Raw genomic sequence first — 20,817 nt, 5'->3', positions numbered from 1 at the left:
CACATAACTTTAAACATTCACATAACTTTAAACATTCACGTTCAACATATTTCTTTTTTTTTCGAACAAAAAAGAGCAGCAAATGCACATTCTGAAAATATAAATAAATATATGCTAAGAGCAGTGTAATGGAAATAATTAACGACTATGTTGTGGACCCTTTTCAGAAAATAGCGTTAAAACGACATTTCTTTAGATTGTAACATAATAGCTGGACAATTAAAAAACTCAGGTGTTCAGTCTGGACTATCGAATCATTCATATGTTACAGATAATATTAATCCTCTGGTTATGCACATTTGGAATATCAAGTTATTTTGAAAATAAAAAGATTGCAAATTTTACATACTTTTCTTACCGATTCTTCAATTTTGATTATTAAAAAAATTATAAACATTTCTTACATGAAGTACTTTACAATTGAAAATAATAAACAAAAATGTTAATAAAATAATAATTGTACAAAGTTTAAATTGATTTATAAAAAAGCCACGCAGTATTTAACTTTGAATTGTAATTTGCATGTTTACTGTACACTATGTGAAATTAGTAACAATAAAAGTTATGTTGCAATAAAATAAATCATTAATAAATCTCTTACGGGACTTTTAATAATATTTCAAAACGATTATTATACATATATAACAATAGGCAATGAACTTATAATCTGTTAAACTGTAATAAACCATACATAATTAAAAGTACTGCCGTCATTAATTTGTTTATCATTATGTTAAGTCTTGGATTGTTGTGTTGTAACCTAGGGGATTATATGGGTGTATATATTCCAGTGCTTACAAACTGTCTCACAAACACACACAGACTCACAACGACACTTTAACGTCTTCGTGAGTTCACTGGGATATTTTATTGCAAATTTACTTTGACATTTATCTTTGCTAATTAATATGGTAAGTCTTATGTATTTTTAGATGTATAGAGACACAGACACGTTAACTTTTATTTCTATAGAAGTCGCTCTTCACTATACTACTACCTGTCGATACATTTATTTTTGGCATTGCACAAGTCATGTCTTCTTTGACTATTAATGACGTTAAAATACTAAATCCCTGTGATGTGTTTTAGTCGATTTTAGTCTCTGATGCATGATTTTTTATTATTAATTGGTTTTGGCTTTTAACTAGCTGTCAGTAACTGCGAGTACTCTCAAATCGTATTTTCTTGTTAATTCGACCTGTTGATACTGTTTATAATGCTTTTTTGTCATTTTTTATTTATACGGATCTTGTCTGTACACCAGCTTTGATTATTTGTAATATCTTCACTTATTCTTACAACATTTGTATAAACTTCAAGATTATAAAAAAACCGGTTTTTTTCTAAAGTGAACATTGATTGGTTAAATATTTCTCAGTCATGTCCTGTTTTTGAATTTGTTTGTTAGCTTTTTGGTCATGAATGTTTGTCTCTAATATTTAATTAACTGTACATTTGTATTCAGATATCGCAGATCAAATTTATTCGTTCATTGTTTAATCATACGTTTTTTGATTGAGTTAAGTCTGCCAATTGATATTTTATCGTATGTTTTTCTTTGTTGTGATGTTATGCTATTGTTTCAGAAAAAGGGAGAAGGTTTGGATCCATTAAAACGTTTAATCCCGCTGCAAATGTTTGCACCTGTCCTAAGTCAGGAATCTGATGTACAGTAGTTGTCGTTTGTTTATGTAATATATACGTGTTTCTCGTTTCTCGTTTTGTTAATATAGATTAGACCGTTGGTTTTCCCGTTTGAATGGTTTTACACTAGTAATTTTGGGGCCCTTTATAGCTTGTTGTTCGGTGTGAGCTAAGGCTCCGTGTTGAAGGCCGTACTTTAACCTATAATGGTTTACTTTTTAACTTGTTATTTGTATGGAGAGTTGTCTCATTGGCACTCACACCACATCTTCCTATATCTATTTATAATTATTAATCATTTTATTAATTGGTATGCTAATATTTGCTTAAATCGAATAATTTAGAAGTTTACTCAGTTTTTAACAAGATTAAAGGGTACGAAGATGTTATACATAAGACATTTTGGATTTTTTCGGATTAGTCTTTCAGATTTGAAAAAGTCAGATCAAGCTTTTTTTTTATCTGCGTGTGTAAAATCACAATTTGCGTTTCTATTTCACATTTGATAAAAAGGGAGGAATCAGTGCATATTTGAAAAATGATAGTTTGAATATATGGATTACATTCTTATTTTTTATCATTAAAACATATTGTATGTTACTCTTGCAGAGGGAATGTATTTCTATCCATGTCGGACAGGCCGGAGTACAGGTTGGTAATGCCTGCTGGGAACTGTATTGTTTGGAACACGGTATCCAACCTGATGGTCAGATGCCCTCAGACAAGACTATTGGAGGCGGTGACGACTCTTTCAACACCTTCTTCAGTGAGACAGGCGCTGGCAAACACGTACCAAGAGCTGTCTTTATTGATTTGGAACCAACTGTAGTCGGTAAGTTGATAGCAATTCTTTGCGTATTAGGATCCCGTTAAATTTATATACGATAATTTCATTACTCGTAAAACAGAATATATATAAACGTAAAAGAAAATAGTAATCAATAAAGAAATACTGGTCGTTGTCTTACCAATGTAGTTGCGTCTGTGCAGCGAGAATGTTCATCTATGCAGCTTTCGATGTAGTAGTATACTGTTTTATCTAAATATTTTTTTACTTGCTCTATCCCTTTGTTATCTTAAACCTCCTATATAACTGTATTGATACTAGGAGCAATCATTTAATTTGCACGGGATTAGGACAGTTGAATTGCAATTTGCCACTTGATTTTGAGGAAAAAGACGCTAGGTCGAAAATAGTCTTCTGACTGAAACTTCCCCATTAAAGTACCAATTAACTCTTTGGAAAACTACGAAAGCACCAGAAATAAAAGAGGAGAAAAATAAAAATAAAACATTTTTTTTAAATAAAACACATACCCCCTATAGGTTTAAACAGTTGGTAGCTAAATATTTTGAAATGTGCACTGTTTTCGGATAAAATAAAAATGTCAGCAACTGATATGTTTACCGAAGAACATACTTTTGATTTGTTTAAGTATAAATCACGTTTTCAGTCAATTTACAAACGCTGAAATTTTAACTTTTTGGTCATGCAAGACTTTCCTTACTAGCATTTGTTTAATTTCAGAATTTTAATATGGCTGATATGGCAGGCTTGTCATATAATTTTTAACAAAAATATATATATTATATATCTTTGCCTTTTAGATGAGGTCAGAACTGGTACATACCGTCAACTGTTCCACCCAGAACAACTTATCACCGGAAAGGAGGATGCTGCCAACAATTACGCCAGAGGTCACTACACAATTGGAAAGGAGATTGTTGATCTAGTTTTGGACAGAACCCGTAAATTGGCAGATCAATGTACTGGTCTTCAGGGTTTCCTCATCTTCCACAGCTTTGGTGGAGGTACTGGATCAGGATTCACATCACTTCTCATGGAACGTCTTAGTGTTGATTATGGAAAGAAATCAAAACTTGAATTCGCCATCTACCCAGCACCTCAAATCTCTACTGCCGTCGTAGAACCATACAACTCCATCTTGACCACCCATACAACTCTTGAGCACTCCGACTGCGCATTCATGGTAGACAATGAAGCAATCTACGATATCTGCAGACGTAACTTGGACATTGAGAGACCAACCTATACAAACCTTAACCGTCTTATTAGCCAGATCGTCAGTTCAATTACTGCCTCCCTGAGATTCGACGGTGCTTTGAACGTCGATTTGACTGAGTTCCAGACCAACTTGGTACCTTACCCACGTATCCATTTCCCATTGGCTACATACGCACCAGTTATCTCTGCTGAAAAAGCTTATCACGAACAATTATCTGTAGCTGAAATTACAAACGCAGTGTTCGAGCCAGCAAATCAGATGGTAAAATGCGACCCACGTCATGGTAAATATATGGCTTGCTGCATGTTGTACAGAGGAGATGTTGTTCCTAAAGATGTCAACGCTGCCATTGCTACCATCAAGACAAAGAGAACCATCCAGTTCGTCGATTGGTGTCCAACTGGGTTCAAAGTTGGAATCAACTACCAACCACCAACTGTTGTACCAGGAGGTGACTTGGCTAAAGTACAAAGAGCATTGTGCATGTTGAGCAACACAACTGCTATTGCTGAGGCATGGGCTCGTCTTGACCACAAATTTGACTTAATGTACGCCAAGCGTGCTTTCGTCCATTGGTACGTCGGAGAAGGTATGGAGGAGGGAGAATTCTCAGAGGCCCGTGAAGATTTGGCTGCTCTGGAGAAGGACTACGAAGAAGTCGGTGTAGATTCAGTTGAAGGCGAGGGAGAAGAAGAAGGAGAGGAATATTAAGTGCTATAACCATAAGCAATAATTAATTGAACTATCTTTCAATGTATACTAAGTATACGAAATAATCAATTAAATATGTTATACCAATTAATTTTGTTTATCATTTATTAAAACACGATTAACTTAATTTAATCAAAAATGCAGTACACATATTGTGTTCCCCATTTGCATTTGATCAACCCTATCACACAGCATAAATATGCAAAATCGACTAATGGAGATAAATTTACGATCATTTTACATAACACTTATTATAGCAGGGATCTTTTATGCAAGTGGTATTTTGTCAGGCTATCCAGTATATATGTTTCGTTATGGTTTGTGTTTTAAATGTTTTGTGTAAATGAAAGTTTTGATAGTAATCATTTTTTGTTGTTGACCTGGTATAGTCTGAATAAGTGAGAAATACTTTATCAAAATAAAAGGATGTGGTATGTGTTATGATTGGTATTTAGACTTATAGTTATTCACTTGGATGTAAACAACTAAAGATAAGAGGCAGATTTAACCCCCTCCCCTTGAAGCTACATGGATGTTTAATATAAAAAATGGAGAAATGGTATCTTTGACAATGACAGAGTCCAAATGAAGTGGATTCCCGTAACTACATTTCACTGTACTTTCTTAAGCAATGAGCAAAACCCATACCGAATAAACAGCGATAAAAATCTCCGACTTGACAAAATGTGAAACAATTCAAACGTAAAATTCAACGGCTTGATTTATGACTAAACAATAAACGAAAAGCGAATGTAATACATGTGCAACAAACGACAAACGCTATTTATATTCTAATGACTCGGAACAGGCACTCATAGAATATGGCAGTGTCAACTATCTCCCTTACTCAAGGCAGAGTTACAGCACAGCAAAAGCACACATTATAAAAGTTCAGTTCGAAAAGGCTCAACTCGTCAGATCGACAAGAAGCACAAAAACAAACAAGAACAAAAACAAAAATCATCGACGTGAATCACAAAAACAAAAATCATCGACATGAATCACAAAAACAAAAAAAAGCAAAAATAAAAACAAAAACAAACACACAAACAACAACTAACATACATACACAAGTGCAATGCTTAGTACTATAGGTAAATACTATCATTTTGGCTCATAAGATTTCATAATTGTAAAGTTAAAGTTTTCATTATTGTGACAATAAGATTGTGATATTCCGTTTTTGATAACTACTCTACAGGTACATTTAAACTTAGTGATCAAATCTTTGTACCTATGGAACAATTTAGGAAAACTTTCAAATGCTAATTAATGGTTAGAAAATGTAATCGTAAGCCTTAATATTAAACAAGTTATCCATATATGACGCCCATTAAAGTATAAAATGTACCTTCAGACACGAGCATAGCGATAAACAAGAAGGAACCAAAGGGACAACGTGGTCCAAAAAGGGTAAAATTATCAATAGGGAACTAAAATATCGCCTCTTTTGTCGTAAACCTTTGTTTCAATTTCTTGTGTGAAACTGAAATATCCAAATCAATTAAAGAACAATGAGTATTGTGATATTAGATTTATCTAAAGTTAGTTCCCTTTGTTAAATTTTTGCAGTAAATAAGGGAATTTATGAATGTGATTCGTAACAATACAGGAACAAGTTTGTAATGAAAGGGACATAATTGATACCCATAGGAATACCTACAACCTGTCGATAAACTGTTTTGACTAAACTTACAAAAATATAGTGTAGTGGATGATTACAATTCATAAACTTTTAAGATCTTTTAAGTGCTATCCATTAAGTTGCCTTGGTGTCCCTCTCCCGTAACAGGATGATTTATGATAAAACTATAAACAAAAAACAAATACGGCATACAGTCACAGACACTTGTCTCAGAATTGTTTTTCCTATATACCTTAATATAACACTATATTAAGGTATATTGGAATTGGTTTTGTTCGGAGACAAGTGCATGTGCATACAGCAACCATTCACAACCACCGAGTTGAAGGTTCGTGAATTTGGACAGCTACATACAGAATGTATTTTTTATTAGACCTTTATTATTTTTTAATCAATTTCCTTTAACTTTGAAATTTATTAGAAAAAGGAATTAATATTTCATTAACAGAAAAGAAAAATGTCGAAATATATATATATATATTTAAATGTAAAAACTCGGACTTGAATGGTAAAAAGACCTGGATGGATCTGAATAGGCCTGAACATTTACATCTCCTCAACATGGTAAACAGAGCGAGAAAAGGTTTCAATCTTAGACCATTTATGAAAATACTTGACCTTACTATGACCGGCGATAAGAACACCAGACATTACATACGCATTATGGAAACTTGATCATGACTTGTATAAGCACTTGTTAAATACTTTGTGTCTGACTAAAATACGATACCACGATAACGGTGATTTGTTTTGATGGAATGCTGACCAACTGGCAATTGCGCCAAGGTGACTTATAACTCTTTACAAACAATACATTACATTTTTTTAAAAGAAAATGAATATTACTGAAATAGAGTTTGCTGGCACCAACTACCCCTGTGGGTGATGCCGTGGTGACATGCAGATTCCCATCCCTTTTTTAAAGATTTTTCAACATATATATTTTATTCGTATTACAGTTGTGTGAGTTTCTCTTTTCTTCTACTTCTTTTGTTATGGCCCCGCAACGAAGTTGTCGGTGCCATATAGTTTTATCCTTCGTTCCGCTCCGCTAATTTTTGCCGAAATTACGGGCTTTGGACTTTGATAAATTGTTAAAAATCACAGTTATACGGATTTTTTTCTAAACTCTTTCAGATATTGGGATGATTTTTGGCATGTGAGTTAACCAAGATGAGTTACAGATCAAGTTTAAGTTTTTTTCGCTTGGCTAATTTTTGCCGAAATTACGGGCTATGGACTTTAATAAATTGTTGAAAATCACAGTTATACAGACTTTTTTCCTAAATGCTTTCAGATGTTAGGCTGATTTTTGGTATGTGAGTTACTCATGATAAGTTACAGGTCAAGTTTAAGTTTTGTTCTGCTCCGTTAATTTTTGACAAAATTAAGGGTTTACAACTTTGAAAATTGTTGAAAATCACAGTTATACAGACTTTTTATACGCCTCAACATTTTGAGCTGATTTTTGATATATGTCAAACTACCATCATGTTTGTGTCCACATGTGTTATTGAAATTGCAAATATTTCAACGTTTTGAGACGGGGGCCATTCGTGTCGCTTTGACACATCTAGTTCTTATTATATTTAAACGATTTATGTAAATATATTATCAAATAATTATCAATTCGCATTTTATCTTTTAAATATAAAAATGTTTACAGTGTACTTATTGTACTGTACTACTTTGGTTTATTACCTAAACTAATACAATTGATTAAAATTGTTGGTTACTTCATATGCAGTGGCAAATATTTTATGCAAGACATTTCAGGACTGTCACAGCTAAAACTATACGTGAACTAATATGCTTATGCCGAGATCAAATAATCTAATGAAATATTACATAGAATTATAATTCAATTGTATTAATTAAATGTCTTTGAATATATCATCTGTTTACGCTTATCGAAACTTCTAGGAAGTACATGTCGTAAATATCATACTTTTAGGAAGTACATGTCGTAAATATCATATTTTTAGGAAGTACATGTCGTAAATATAATACTTTTAGGAAGTGCATGTCGTAAATATCATACTTTTAGATAGTACATGTCGTAAATATCATACATACTTTTAGAAAGTACATGTTGTAAATATCATACTTTTAGGAAGTACATGTTGTAAATATCACACTTTTAGGAAGTACATGTCGTAAATATCATACTTTAAGGAAGGGCATGTCGTAAATATCATACTTTTCAAATCTGTTAATCTCTGAATCTAGAGTTATTCCTCTTCCCGTAAAATAATATAATATTTGATTTGTTTTCTTTTAAGTTAAAGCAGAGACACGAATGTGTGTATATGTCTCTGGTTAAAAAAGTATAAGACGATGTCTCGCTTTATCGACAAAAGTCGAAGGCTCGAGAAAAATGCAAAAGCAACTGCCATACAAGTATTCGAGTCGATTTCAGGCCCGCGTTGAGGGTTCTAGTGTAACCCAATTTAAACTGGTTTCCGTTCTATTTGTTTGGTTTTATAGTTTACTCAAATAAGTATCAGTAGACACTGAAATATATTTTTGTGTAATGTCTATTGTAAAAGCAGACTTGTCTGGTAGAATGTAAAAAGAATGCAAGTAAAATGAAAATAATGTAGGTTTATAGAGCATTTTCATCTACTGTATTAAATTGTCTGTTACATAAATACATACTTACATTGTTCATTTTACAATCAAAACGACAAAAGACATAACAGGTTTATAAAAGAGGGACGAAAGATACCAAAGGGACAGTCAAACTCATAAATCTAAAACAAACTCACAACGCCATGGCTAAAAATGAAAAGGACAAATAAACAACAGCACACACGACACAACATAGAAAACTAAAGAATAAACAACACGAACCCCACCAAAAAACATGGGGTGATCTCAGGTGCTCGGAAGGGTAAGCAGATCCTGCTCCACATGTGGCACCCAGCGTGTTGCTTATGTGATAACACATCCGGTAAATTATAAAATAGTCTAATTCGGTAGGTTACATTCATGAAAGGGAAGGGGATTGTAGTTACGACGTAAGGAACAAATCCGATATCATTTGTGAAACGGTTATTCCATAACGGTCAACCAACTCGTGATGGCGTCCGTAAAATTTACGAAGGGATGATTTCAACTTCACCATTTGTAACTCTTGGTTTAAGAGCTTCCTTGTGAGCAGCAACCCTCTATCAAGAAAATCATGATAGGAAATGCAAGCACGAGAATATCATATCAGTTGTGAGATATATACTAATATAAAATATCACTGGCACCGACATGTAAATAAAAGTCATGCCTGAATAAAACAGTTCAATTTCGATTTAAAGATAGCACAATGGACTAATTCATGTAAAATCAGGATGTAACATTACAGTAATACAGCTGTGGTTTTATTTTTGTAACAGAATGGCCAGGTATCAAATTTTGAGGGGCCTGATGGGTTATTTTCGTTCTTCGTGATTGGCGCATTTTCGCTATAGTGATCCGTTTTTCTACAGATTTTTTTTGTTATATTTTCGTGATTCGTGATCATGGAAATTTATTTTCTGTGAATCGTGATTGACAAAAAAAAACAACTCGTGAATCGTGATGAGACCCCCCCCCATCAGACCCCTCAATTTTGTGTCACCTTTCGTGTGGTGTACATTTTTTGTACGTGTATGTATACTTCAGTACCATCAATTGCAAACAAAAATCAAAAACCTTTTCTGTCTGACAGGTATTTGGAAGATAATAAAAAAAACATCTTTATTATTCTGAAATTATAGTTGTCAACCTAATTGATAAACTATGCATTGTACATTTATGTGGGTATTTTTCGTCATACAAACCATAAAACATGCTACAATAGTGTTTCTCAGATTTTTAAGTTATGTCAAGACAAAAGCTAAATCAATTCAGAATATTTGTAATTTATAAAGTCATTGGAACAAAAATAGATCTACCCTTTATTCTGTAGTGTTGACTGTATTACATTTTGCACTTTTTTCATAAACCTTCCAAACTTATTTTCTTCATGTTTAATGCATAAAATGTGAAAAGTAGTGGATGCAATCTCACTGTTAAAAAATTTGAGATATAAATTTTAAGGCAAAGTAGTGATTTGGTCAATTTGAAATAGGTAAAAATAAAAATGATCATGTCCAAAGCTGTCAAACCTAATTCAAGACCCTAACATAAAGTTTTTATTTTAAGCTTCCGTTTTTCTAAAATTACAGGTTTGATATGTCTAATGAATTGTTCCAATTGGGGAACTGAAATTTCATTTTAAAATTAGAAATGGAGACACATTTGATTTTTTATAAACTGATTGAGCTTAATTGAACCCTTGACAGTCTCATTTATTTTGTATAACCTAAAAGATCTTTTCACATATTCACTAGTATAAATATTTGGATTTTTTTTTACATTAATATATTTGACAAATACACGAACACAGTCTTCAATGATCAATTTCCTCCCTTTTTGTAGGTACATGTACAACAAATGTGAATGTACATAATACAGGATCATTTAGCCTATATTGTAAATGCACACTAAAACTTCTACATTAAAGCATGAATTAAGAGGATATTTTAAAGATTGTGGAGAACATCTGCATGTTTGTTTTCTTCTGTAAATTAATCTATACAAATAAACATGTAACTGAACAAAGAAACGAATTTGGACATAATCTCTTTATTTTTTTTATTTCAGTTGACAAGTGTGACTACAGTGGTAAAGACCAAAGTCTTGACTGTACCAATTTGACTTTAATTGAGTTGTGACTAGTACAATGTCTCGTAACAGGAAGATTCCGTATACCAGACGAATAGAGTATGAGGAGGAAGATGAGCAGGATGAACTGGATGCCAATGATATAACTATTTCGGTACCAGAAAGGGCAAAACCACCATGTCCAAAACCAAATACTTTTGATGTCATAAAAGATGGAAATGATGATTTTTCACTATCATTAACCAGTAAACTATTGAAATGTTGCTGTGGAGATAGATGCTGGAAAAATACAGAATCGTATGACAAATCAAAATTTCCTCATCCTTTCCGATTCTTTGATCTTATTGCCACAATTGGTTCCATTTTATTTTTCTTCTACGATGTTGTGACAGACGTTTTCCTAGCTCATAATTATTACAGTTTAAAGAGATGGACAGAATTTGGATTTACAACAGCATTTATTGTTTTCCCTATGCTGGTTATAAACCTAAAAAGTCTTAGATGGTATCACCTAGATTATAACAGAGAAAAAGGAAGGGGATATACAAGTTGTATAGTATGGTTCTTTCGAGCTATTTTCACTTTTCCATTAATGATTGGACCAGTTGTCAGGTAAAGTATTTTGAATTTTTATCATTCTGTGTTCTTGGACTAACACAGAAATATTTTGTCCCAGTCATAGAGGATGACATTCTGCAGTCATCCTAATTTATAACTTCAATGTATGTAAATAATAAACTTGTGTGATTCTATGTCTTGTTTAAAGATCTTAAAATGAATTTTAAGGTGGTACATGTAATATAAGATAAAACTATTTCTGTACAATGTCTCAGATAACAAAAAAGTTGTGTTTTTTTGTCGAGCCGAAAGCTCGACATATAGGGAAAGTGATCCAATGACGGCGGCTTACTTCTTAAAAGCTTTATATTTTAGAAGATGGAAGACCTGGATGCTTCATACTTTGTATATGGATGCCTCATCTTACGAAGTTTCCCTCAGTCACATGTCCAATGTCCTTGACCTCATTTTCATGGTTCAGTGACTACTTGAAAAAAAAATTAAGATTTTTTGTAATGTTAAATTCTCTTTTATTATGAATAGTAGGATAACTATATTTGGTATGTGCATACATGTACCTTGCAAGGTCCTTGTGCCCGGCAGACTGTTTTCACTTGTCCTCGACCTCATTTCATGGATCAGTTAACAAGGTTAAGTTTTGGTGGTTAAGTCCATATCTCGGACACTATAAGCAATAGATATAGTATATTCAGTGTATGGAAGGACTGTAAGGTGTGCATGTCAAACTGGCAGGTGTCATCTGACCTTGACCTCATTTTCATGGTTCAGTGGTTATAGTTAAGTTTTTGTGTTTTGGTCTGTTTTTCTTATACTTTATGCAATAAGTCTACTATATTTGGTGTATGGAATGATTGTAAGGTGCACATGTCTAGCTGGCTGGTGTCATCTTACTTTGACCTCATTTTCATGTTTCAGTGGTCAAAGTTAAGTTTTTGAGTTTTGGTCTTTTTTTCTAATACTATATGCAATAGGTCAACTATATTTGGTTTATGGAAATATTTTATAATCTATATGTCAGTCGTGCAGTTTTTATTTGACCTTGACCTCATTTTCACGGTTCATTGCTAAGCGTTTAGTTTTTGTGTTTTTGGTCTGTTTTTCTTAAACTATAAGCAATAGAATAGGTCAACTATATTTGTTGTATGGAAAGATTGTTAGCTGTGCATGCCTTCCTGGCATGGTTCATCTGACCTTGACCTCATTTTCTTGGTTCATTGGCGAATTTTTAGTTTTCTTGTTTAATGATAAGTTTATGTGACAGTTGTAATAAAGCTTTATGTTTATGACTATCAACATAATATCAATGATTAGTAAAGAAAGCGAGACATTTCAGCGTGTGCACTCTCAAAAAGTCTCAATATAATTGATATTTTGTGTGTCTAGGAGGTATACTTATATATATATATATCAAAATAAATGAGTATTTCAATAGTTTCTAAATAAGAATATTTTTTACAGACATATAGAGTACTTATACCATGGTTGTAAGAGTAGATCTGCTACCCTGTCAGATGAAGATAGGAAAAATCATTATAAACAGATGTTACATGAGGACACTGATGCTGGAATGATGAGAATGTTAGAGGCATTCCTAGAATCAGCGCCACAATTAGTTCTACAGATGTATATCATACTAACAGAAACTCCAGATGATGGATTACTTATGAGTAAGTATAAATTATAAAAATATTTGTGATTCATCATTTATCTAACCTTAAGGGGCATTAGTTCAATAGTTGTCAAATTTTTGTTCACTGATTTGACTCATAATCCCATACATGTATTTGATAAATAATTTAATCAAGTGTGTATTCAAGTTTTAAAACGTCTAAAATAAACCATATACATTACATGAACTGGATAATATGTATCAGCATTTCATGTGTATTTAAGTCTCTCTGACACTCTCTAATTAACTGTCGAGGTGACCTCCGAAGACTGCTGATGGTCATATAAACCAATATAGTCACATTTAAATAGATAACGAACAAGTGCAATTGAACTTTTCTTTGTTTGAATTCCTATTATTGTTTAAAAATGTATTAATCATCCTTTTAACCTGTAAAAGAATGATTTGTGTATTGAATCAGTCAAACGAATGGTTTACTTTACCCTAAGGCCTTGTTTTGCTTTCAATGTGGACATTCTTTTTCTTTTAGACCAAAAGTAGATATTTTGGAGAATGTTGACAAATGTTCTTTATTAAACACATTAAGGCTTTCAAAACATAGAAGGCTGGTTTTAAAAAACTTAACATTCAAGTCAGATACTAGGCTATTTTCCTAAAGTTTTTTTTAGATTTTCTTGTCTAAATTTGAAGCTGTCATTTCTGAATTGTTTGCAATGTTTGTATTAAAGTAATGAATGCGAGGTTAGTATTGAGTGAATTGCATTTGATATTCTAATAAATTTTTTTGTGAAATCCTGAAAATCCAAAACATATTCATTCAATCTCCATTCATCACCAATGTCAATAATAAAGCACACAATAGTTTATAATAATAACAAAAAAACAAATATATCACTTTATTTTACAGGTATAATTCGTCCTGTTTCTATGGTTGGATCTTGGATTGGTGTCTCATGGTCATTGGTGTCATACCACAAGGCCCTAAGGGCATCACATAATGAAGAAGAAATAGGACTATCACTATTTGGAACAATTTTCTACTACATATGGAGAGCATGTGAAGTAGGCCCCAGAGTTGTTGTTTTAGCTTTGTTTGCATCACAGTTTCAGTATTACATGTTAATAGCAGTTGCTGTTCATTGGGCAGCCATGTCTATATGGGTAGCATTGCAAAAACCCGAGTTTTATAAAAAGACTATTGATAAAATTGTTTTTGACGTAGTTATAGGATACGTTCTTATATTCTGTTTTCAGAATGTACAAAGTGGCCATACACGTTACAGAGCTATGTTGTATTACTTTGTAATTTATGCTGAAAACTTGGTCATGTTAGTAGCATGGCAATATATTACAACCCAAAAGAGTGCCTGGTATTATTTTGCTGCATTGGGAATAATACCCGGAGGTATTGTCATTCATATAGTTGTACAATTGTTATATTATAAATGCTGCCACCCTAGAAGTACGGACATTGTATGTTGTATAAATCCTGTACAGAATTATAACTGTTACCAATCAGTTTGTCATGAAATAAATTCAAATGAGGAGTCTAAAGCTGACACTGGTGTTAATAATGGACACACATTCGAAGTTTAATGAAGGCAGTTATATTTTAGAAATCATTAGTGTTTTTATATATGATGTTCATGTAGGAATATAAAAATGTATGGTGATAATGGTAGCACTAGTAGATATTATAACAGTATCATCTCCCGGGCAATCTCAATAGGTCATAAAAGGGTAATTTGTATGCCCCTGCTCTTAAAAGAGTGTGATAGTCATACTTCATGTATTTGTGAGTGTTTACATTGTCAGGTTTATATTTTACTTGCTCTAAGTCATATGTGTTTCATGTAATTTTAGTTAATGACATTATTGAACAAATGAGTGTATATATATATAGATTATTACATTGATACAAGTTGATTATCGGATTTATCCAATCGAGATAGTTAAATGATTAATTTTAAAGTCTGAGCCTCGGCGAGGACTTTAAAATTTATAATTTAACTATCGAGATTGGATAAATCCGATAACCCAAGCGTTACTATGTAATAATCTGTTTCTCTAATGATTAAAAGAAAATTTTCTTTTTTTCTAAACCAAAATCCCCTTCGAGTGCATTCCATTTTCCACGAAGTTGTCAATTTCATTAACATTTTGATCATTTCAGGGAGCTGAGAAAGGTTATGACCCTTTGACTCAGCCAATCATCTTCTGAGATCACCGGCAACCACATGTTGATTAATTTTTTTTATACAATGGGTTCGGAAAGGGATATATTTCCATAAAATTAGAGAAATATTGAACTAAGTCTTGTATGTACGTTAAAGTGATCGTATGCTAGTTAACTTTAGAGTTACAGAGCATGTCATTGATAAACAATCAACACAGAGCAGGTAGAGTTTGTGACAAATAAATTAATTTATAGAGCCATGATGGGTTTTTTTAATATATTTTCCATGTGTTACTACTTTTTTTATTAATCTTTTCCTCAATAGTTGTTAAATGAATTTTTGTTTTAAATTTAAGAATCAATTACCACTGTTTAACTTCCAGTGCAGGTTTGTTTATTTCTTTCATCACTGTTTTTCCTTTGCACTTGAAATGTTGGGTGACCAAATTGTTTTATAGTAAAACTTTCCCATTCAACATGTTCAAGTATATAAAACATAATATTTTTTTTTATTTTTTTGGTTTAAAATTTGTAGTTCCATATGATTTTAAAAGCAAAATCAGTTATATAAACTGATTAATGAGTTCCTGGACAATTATTGATTATCATTAAATAATAAAATGTGTACTGAATGAATAATAATGTATAGTGTTGCATGCAAAAAAGAGGGTCATCTCCTGTGTCATACTTGAATTGGTGCTGGGTTATGTTTTCAGTTAATCATTCAATCATGGAAATTTTACTAGGTTGATGTTAAGATAGGCTAATAAATTGGGTCCAACTTTCAATATTTTTTTTTATTTCAACCTATTCATTTTATATCTAATGTATTTTACTTTCGCCAAATAGTTTTTGTTTGAGTTCACTATTTTATAGTTATTATTTTATTTAGGATACGGGTAACCTTTTTTAAAATCTGTTTTTGTTTTTATGTTACATTTGATAAGATTTCATGAATGTTTGAACAGGTATTGTAGTCTATGTCAATGAGACAATAAACCAAGGACCCAAAATACAATAGAAATCTAGACTAATGGAGTATTTTTTGTTATGGGTTTGTTGTTCAAATGTTAAACACAAAACATATATCTTTTTATAGTTAATTGGAACTTATGAGAACATGTAAACAGAAATGTCATATAATGGAATCACTCTTGAAGAACAAGAGTGAGAGATTAAAAAAAAATGATCAAAATTCTTTAGTTTAGCCATTTCAATTGATATTTTGTTTCTTTCTATGCTGTAATGTTATACTACTGTTTCAGGTTAGAGCGAATGTTGCAGCCGGTTAAAACGTATAAACCAGCTGCATTTGTTTGCACCTGTCGTAAGTCAGTAACTTGCTGTTCAGTGGTTGTCATTTGTTGATATGGTTCATTAGTGTTTCTCGTTTACTAGTTTTTTTATATAGATTAGACTGTTGATTTTCCTGTTTGAATTGTTTTACACTAGTTATTTTGGGGCCCTTTATAGCTTGCTGTTTATTGTGAGCCAAAACTCCATGTTGAAGGCCTTACTTTGACCTATAATGGTTTACTTTTTATAAATTGTGACTTGGATGGAGAGTTGTCTCATTGCATTGGTACACATACCACATCTTCTTATATCTATAGGTTGCAATTATTGTATGCCAAATTCAATAAGATATGAGGTTTTCATGTGGCTTTGAAAATCTTCCATGAGCTGCAGCTGTCAGAATTATTTTAAAATTACTGTATTTTTTGTTTATTATCTATAAGACACTTATGTATTCACTGTAGTCAAGGGAGATAATGTAAGAGTTGTATCGATATCTGTATTATTAGTTGACATATTTTATTACATTTTAAAAACTACAATTGTTAATCATAACTTAATCATTGAAGTTTGTCAAGGTGCTAAGCTGTTATTTTTGTATGATTATTCCAGTCATTTTACATTGTATATATAATGTATATGTGTGTAGTGGAAAGCACACTAATATTTTTTAAATGTTTTTGTTGTTATTATATGTTAATAATATTGAGTTGAAAGTTTGAAACTATTGCTGCAAATACATCTTCAGTAATTATGATATTAATGGTGCCAAAATTACTTTTATTCTTTATATTTGATTTTGATTGGCTAATAATAATCTCAGAGAAATGTTGTCCCTTTTAGTTTATAAAAATTATTAAATATACTATGTAAAAATGGAGCATCCGAATATGCTTCGATTCATATAAAAATTTGTTAAGTACAAAATTTTTTTTTTAGGGTGAGCAGGCATGATTAACTAGTGTGAATGTACTTTTTATCACACATACATTGCATTATAGTATTAAATTCTTTATAAATCAAATTTATTTTTATTAAAGGGTGTTGCTAAAGTTTTCAACTGAAAATAGACCTACAGTACAGATTACTGTTTAATTGGAAAATAGCTAAAACTGGTGATGTTTTATAGTTAAGAAGTTGCAGAGATTGTCAAATTGAAATAGTTTACTAAAAAATATCAAATCTATTTAAATTGCAACATTTAAGATCATAGATATTGCATTTAGATAGGCTATTATAAAGTGATATATTTTGGACAAATTAAGGACTCTGTTACCTCCTTTCAAAATGAGAGCCACCTCATGTAGAAAGTGTATTCTTTACCAATCTTCAATCATGGTTGAACAAAATTTTACCATTTTAGGGATTTATTGTAAATTAATTTATTGTGATGTTTTAATGGATGAACAAATTTTGAAATGATAATCTGTTTTCATAAAAATAAAGAATGACGATAATGTGATAATCATTTTCATAAAAATTCAAAAAGTTAATTAGGAGTCCAGAGTTCCACAAGTAAAAGTGAACTTTTTGATCAGTCATGTATTGTTTTTTTTTGTTTTTTTGTACATGTATTGTTTTTAAAGTTTAGAAAATAGTTTTTATATTAAAGATTGTTGCTTTTGGAAATGTTTTTTAGTGTAGTCCCAAGTTAAAAAATATGGTTTGAACATGATATTTCTTATTTTCTTTGCTGTGAGAAAAATGCTTACATTATATTCTTTATAATTTTTGCAAATTATACATTTTTTTAAGGCTTTATATTGTTGTGCTCTGTGTTAAAAAAGTCAAATGCAAAGGAGAGTTTCTAAAGTTTTAATTGTATGCAAATTAAGTAAAGTATATATAGAAATTCATAATATATAACGTTTGCATGTTACTGAAAAAAATGGCGCAATTTGTTAAGCAATTAACAAAAATCTTTGAACAAATTATTTTATAATTAAATGACCTCAGTAATAAGATATTGTATTCTATACAAGTAAAGGATGTGCAACAATAAGAGCTATTATTTTCCCTGGATTTTTCTAAAATATTTTTAAAAAATCGATATTTGAGTAAAGGAGAAGTGAAATCAGTCTTGAAAGATGATGTAATAAACATAACTTATGTAGCAGCATAACTTATATAACTGGTAAATGCTGAATCTATGTATTTCATCAAATATATTAGATACAATTTTATATTGATATCTGGTAGACTTATGTCTTGTGTACTTTAAATAACATTATAATACATTTTGAACTAAATAATATAAATTTGGGATCAGGTAAAATATTAAGCATATAATATATCCAGAATGGTTATTAGATTAGAAAAAGAAGCAATGAAAACTGAAAAAGAGTATGCACTTTGTATTATACCCTCCTTGCATATTGTAGAATTGTGTATTGTCTTATGAAGTGTGTTCTATTATGTTTTTGAGTGAAGTCAAAGCTCTTTAGAGCTTTTATTATTTGTTAATAAATAAAATTGTCAACTTTAGAATAAAGTTTTTAAAACTAGCCTTTTGCAAGCAGTTAAAATTCGTAGTTAACTCAACAATATATAAAAAAGATGATGTGGTATGATTGCCAATGAGACAACTATCCACAAAAGACCAAAATGACACAGACATTAACAACTATAGGTCACCGTACGGCCTTCAACAATGAGCAAAGCCCATACCGCATAGTCAGCTATAATAGGCCCCGATAAGACAATGTAAAACAATTCAAACGAGAAAACTAACAGCCTTATTTATGTAAAAAAATGAACGAAAAACAAATATGTAACACATACTAGTAAACAAACGACAACCACTGAATTACAGGCTCCTGACTTGGGACAGGCACGTACATAAATAATGTGGCGGGGTTAAACATGTTAGCGGGATCCCAACCCTCCCCCTAACCTGGGGCAGTGGTATAACAGTACAACATAAGAACGAACTATAAAAATCAGTTGAAAAAGGCTTAACTCATCAGATGGACAAATATACAAGTAGACGTGGCCAGGTACTTATATATTTAATTTTGATTTGCTAATAATAATCTCAGAGAGATGTTGTCCCTTTTAGTTTATAAAAATTATTAAATATACTATGTAAAAATGGAGCACCCGATTAGCTTCGATTCATATAAAAATTTGTTAAGTACAAAATATTTGTATATACATGATTAACTAGTGTGAATGTACTTTTTAATCACACATACATTGCATTATAGTATTAAATTCTTTATAAATCAAATTTATTTTTATTAAAGGGTGTTGCTAAAGTTTTCAACTGAAAATAGACCTAAAGTACAGATCACTGTTTAATTGGAAAACAGCTAAAAACTGGTGATGTTTTATAGTTACAAATGTAAGAAGTTGCAGAGATTGTCAAAAAGAAATAGTTTACTAAAAAAATCAAATCTATTTGAATTGCAACATTAAAGATCATAGATATTGCATTTAGATAGGCTATTACAAAGTGATATATTTTGGTCAAATTAAGGACTCTGTTGCCTCCTTTCAAAATGAGAGCCACCTCATGTAGAAAGTGTATTCTTTACCAATCTTCAATCATGGTTGAACAAAATTTTACCATTTTAAGGGATTTATTGTAAATTAATTTATTGTGATGTTTTAATGGATGAACAAATTTTGAAATGATAATCTGTTTTCATAAAAATAAAGAATGACGATGATGTGATAATCATTTTCATAAAAATTCAAAAAGTTAATTGGGAGTCCAGAGTTCCACAAGTAAAAGTGAACTTTTTGATCAGTCATGTATTGTTTTTTTTTTTTTTTTTGTACATGTATTGTTTTTAAAGTTTAGAAAATAGTTTTTATATTAAAGATTGTTGCTTTTGGAAATGTTTTTTAGTGTAATCCCAAGTAAAAAAAAATATGGTTTGAGCATGATATTTCTTATTTTCTTTGCTGTGAGAAAAATGAACATTGCTTACATTATATTTTTTATAATTTTTACAAATTATACATTTTTTTAAGGCTTTATATTGTTGTGCTCTGTCACTGTGTTAAAAAAGTCAAATGCAAAGGAGAGTTCCTAAAGTTTTAATTGTATGCAAATTAAGTAAAGTATATATAGAAATACATAATATCTAACGTTTGCATGTTACTGAAAAAAATGGCACAATTTGTTAATCAATTAACAAAAATCTTTGAACAAATTATTTTATAATTAAATGACCTCAGTAATAAGATATTGTATTCTATACAAGTAAAGGATGTGCAACAATAAGAGCTATTATTTTCCCTGGATTTTTCTGAAATATTTATAAAAAAAAAGATAATCGAGTAAAGGAGAAGTGACATCAGTCTTGAAAAATGATGTAATAAACATAACTTATGTAGCAGCATAACTAGTATAACTGGTAAATGCTGAATCGATGTATTTCATCAAATATATTAGATACAA

General features: G+C 31.2%; 2 protein-coding genes across 2 annotated transcripts; both read left to right on the top strand.

Moving 5' to 3' along the window:
- Window positions 1–774: 774 nt before the first annotated feature.
- Window positions 775–4,469, top strand: LOC139499362 (tubulin alpha-1B chain-like). Its single transcript, XM_071288047.1, has 3 exons — window positions 775–911; window positions 2,254–2,476; window positions 3,253–4,469. The coding sequence occupies exons 1-3, from the start codon at window positions 909–911 to the stop codon at window positions 4,380–4,382; spliced, it is 1,356 nt and encodes a 451-aa protein (XP_071144148.1). The 5' UTR covers window positions 775–908; the 3' UTR covers window positions 4,383–4,469.
- Window positions 4,470–8,513: 4,044 nt separating this feature from the next.
- On the top strand, window positions 8,514–18,914 carry LOC139517622 (XK-related protein 6-like). The gene is made up of 4 exons (XM_071308869.1): window positions 8,514–8,626; window positions 10,708–11,340; window positions 12,766–12,974; window positions 13,845–18,914. Exons 2-4 carry the CDS (start codon window positions 10,787–10,789, stop codon window positions 14,531–14,533), a joined length of 1,452 nt encoding a protein of 483 aa, XP_071164970.1. The 5' UTR covers window positions 8,514–8,626; window positions 10,708–10,786; the 3' UTR covers window positions 14,534–18,914.
- The last annotated feature ends 1,903 nt before the right edge of the window (window positions 18,915–20,817 follow it).

The sequence above is a fragment of the Mytilus edulis genome, chromosome 1, assembly GCF_963676685.1.
Source record: "Mytilus edulis chromosome 1, xbMytEdul2.2, whole genome shotgun sequence".
NCBI lineage: Eukaryota > Metazoa > Mollusca > Bivalvia > Mytilida > Mytilidae > Mytilus > Mytilus edulis.
The sequence above is the reverse complement of the archived record's forward strand: the minus strand, read 5'-3'. Positions and strand labels throughout refer to the sequence as shown.